This window comes from Pteropus vampyrus, unplaced genomic scaffold (genome assembly GCF_000151845.1).
Source record: "Pteropus vampyrus isolate Shadow unplaced genomic scaffold, Pvam_2.0 Scaffold45, whole genome shotgun sequence".
In the NCBI taxonomy this organism is placed as follows: domain Eukaryota; kingdom Metazoa; phylum Chordata; class Mammalia; order Chiroptera; family Pteropodidae; genus Pteropus; species Pteropus vampyrus.
Window position 1 is genome coordinate 2,020,955 of NW_011888826.1, and position 1,040 is coordinate 2,021,994.

At 60.3% G+C, this 1,040-nt stretch overlaps 1 protein-coding gene across 1 annotated transcript in view; it reads left to right on the forward strand.

Annotated features, from left to right (window-relative positions):
* The first annotated feature begins 627 nt into the window (after positions 1–627).
* The window catches only part of SOX17 (SRY-box 17), a 2,305-nt gene continuing 1,892 nt past the window's right edge, over positions 628–1,040 (forward strand). The window contains exon 1 of the mRNA XM_011359202.1: positions 628–1,035. Coding sequence (XP_011357504.1) covers positions 778–1,035 — 258 coding nt within the window. The 5' untranslated portion in view covers positions 628–777. The remainder of the gene's footprint in view (positions 1,036–1,040) is intronic.

Below are 1,040 nucleotides of genomic sequence, written 5' to 3' on the forward strand. Positions count from 1 at the left end.
AAGGCTTTACATTCTTCAGGATGATGGGATATTAGCTACTGAACGTCATTCCGTATTTAACTGTTTTAGAAATTAGAATTTACCTCGGACGCAGCATTATGAATATAACATAACAAGCAAGTTGAGTCCTTGGGGGAGAGAATGTGTTTTTTATTTATTACCAACAATGTCTACTGCATTCGATAAAACACATTTGAAGAAGACGCCGGTGAGGTTCCTTGGAAAAAGCTAGATCACTCACCACTGAAACATCCTTAGCTCCTGTAATAAAGAGTGGATACTTAGTGTGTTGATCCCAATTACTTCTCTCCAGCACCCCAGAAGGGTTTTCAGGAGACCCCCTTCCCGGGTTGGAGAGGACTGGCGCCAGAATAAGGCTCCAGCCAGTTTTCCTGGGTGGCAGGTGTAGTCCGGGTTGAGGGGCCAGGGGAAGGGGAAAAAGGGCGGGCATGGGTTGAGCTAGGACCAGGGACTCGGATGGCGGGCTGGGGGTGGGCCTAATGACTCTGGCCTGGCCCGCCCCCGCTGCTCTATTGGCCACGACGTTGCAGAAAAGGCCCCGCGGCCGGGAGGTGCCCGCAGTGTCACTGGGCCTGCGGGGGCGCTGGCGTGGTGGGTTGGGTCTGGCCAGGAACGCCGGTGGCCGGTTCGGGCCCGAGAGACTCGAGCAGCTCGCGTGGCGTTATCCTTCTTCGCTCCCCACTCCCTCCCCCGCGTTGGGGGGAGGCGGCGTGTCGCGGCCGAGGGTTGTGGGGTGCGGGGCAGGGCTGGAGCGCCATGAGCAGCCCGGATGCGGGATACGCCAGTGACGACCAGAGCCAGACCCGGAGCGCGCTGCCCTCGGTGATGGCCGGGCTGGGCCCCTGCCCGTGGGCCGAATCGCTAAGCCCCCTCGGGGACATGAAGGTGAAGGGCGAGGCAGCGGCGAGCAGCGGGGCGCCGGCCGGACCAGCGGGCAGGGCCAAGGGCGAGTCTCGAATTCGGCGGCCGATGAACGCCTTCATGGTGTGGGCTAAGGACGAGCGCAAGCGTCTGGCGCA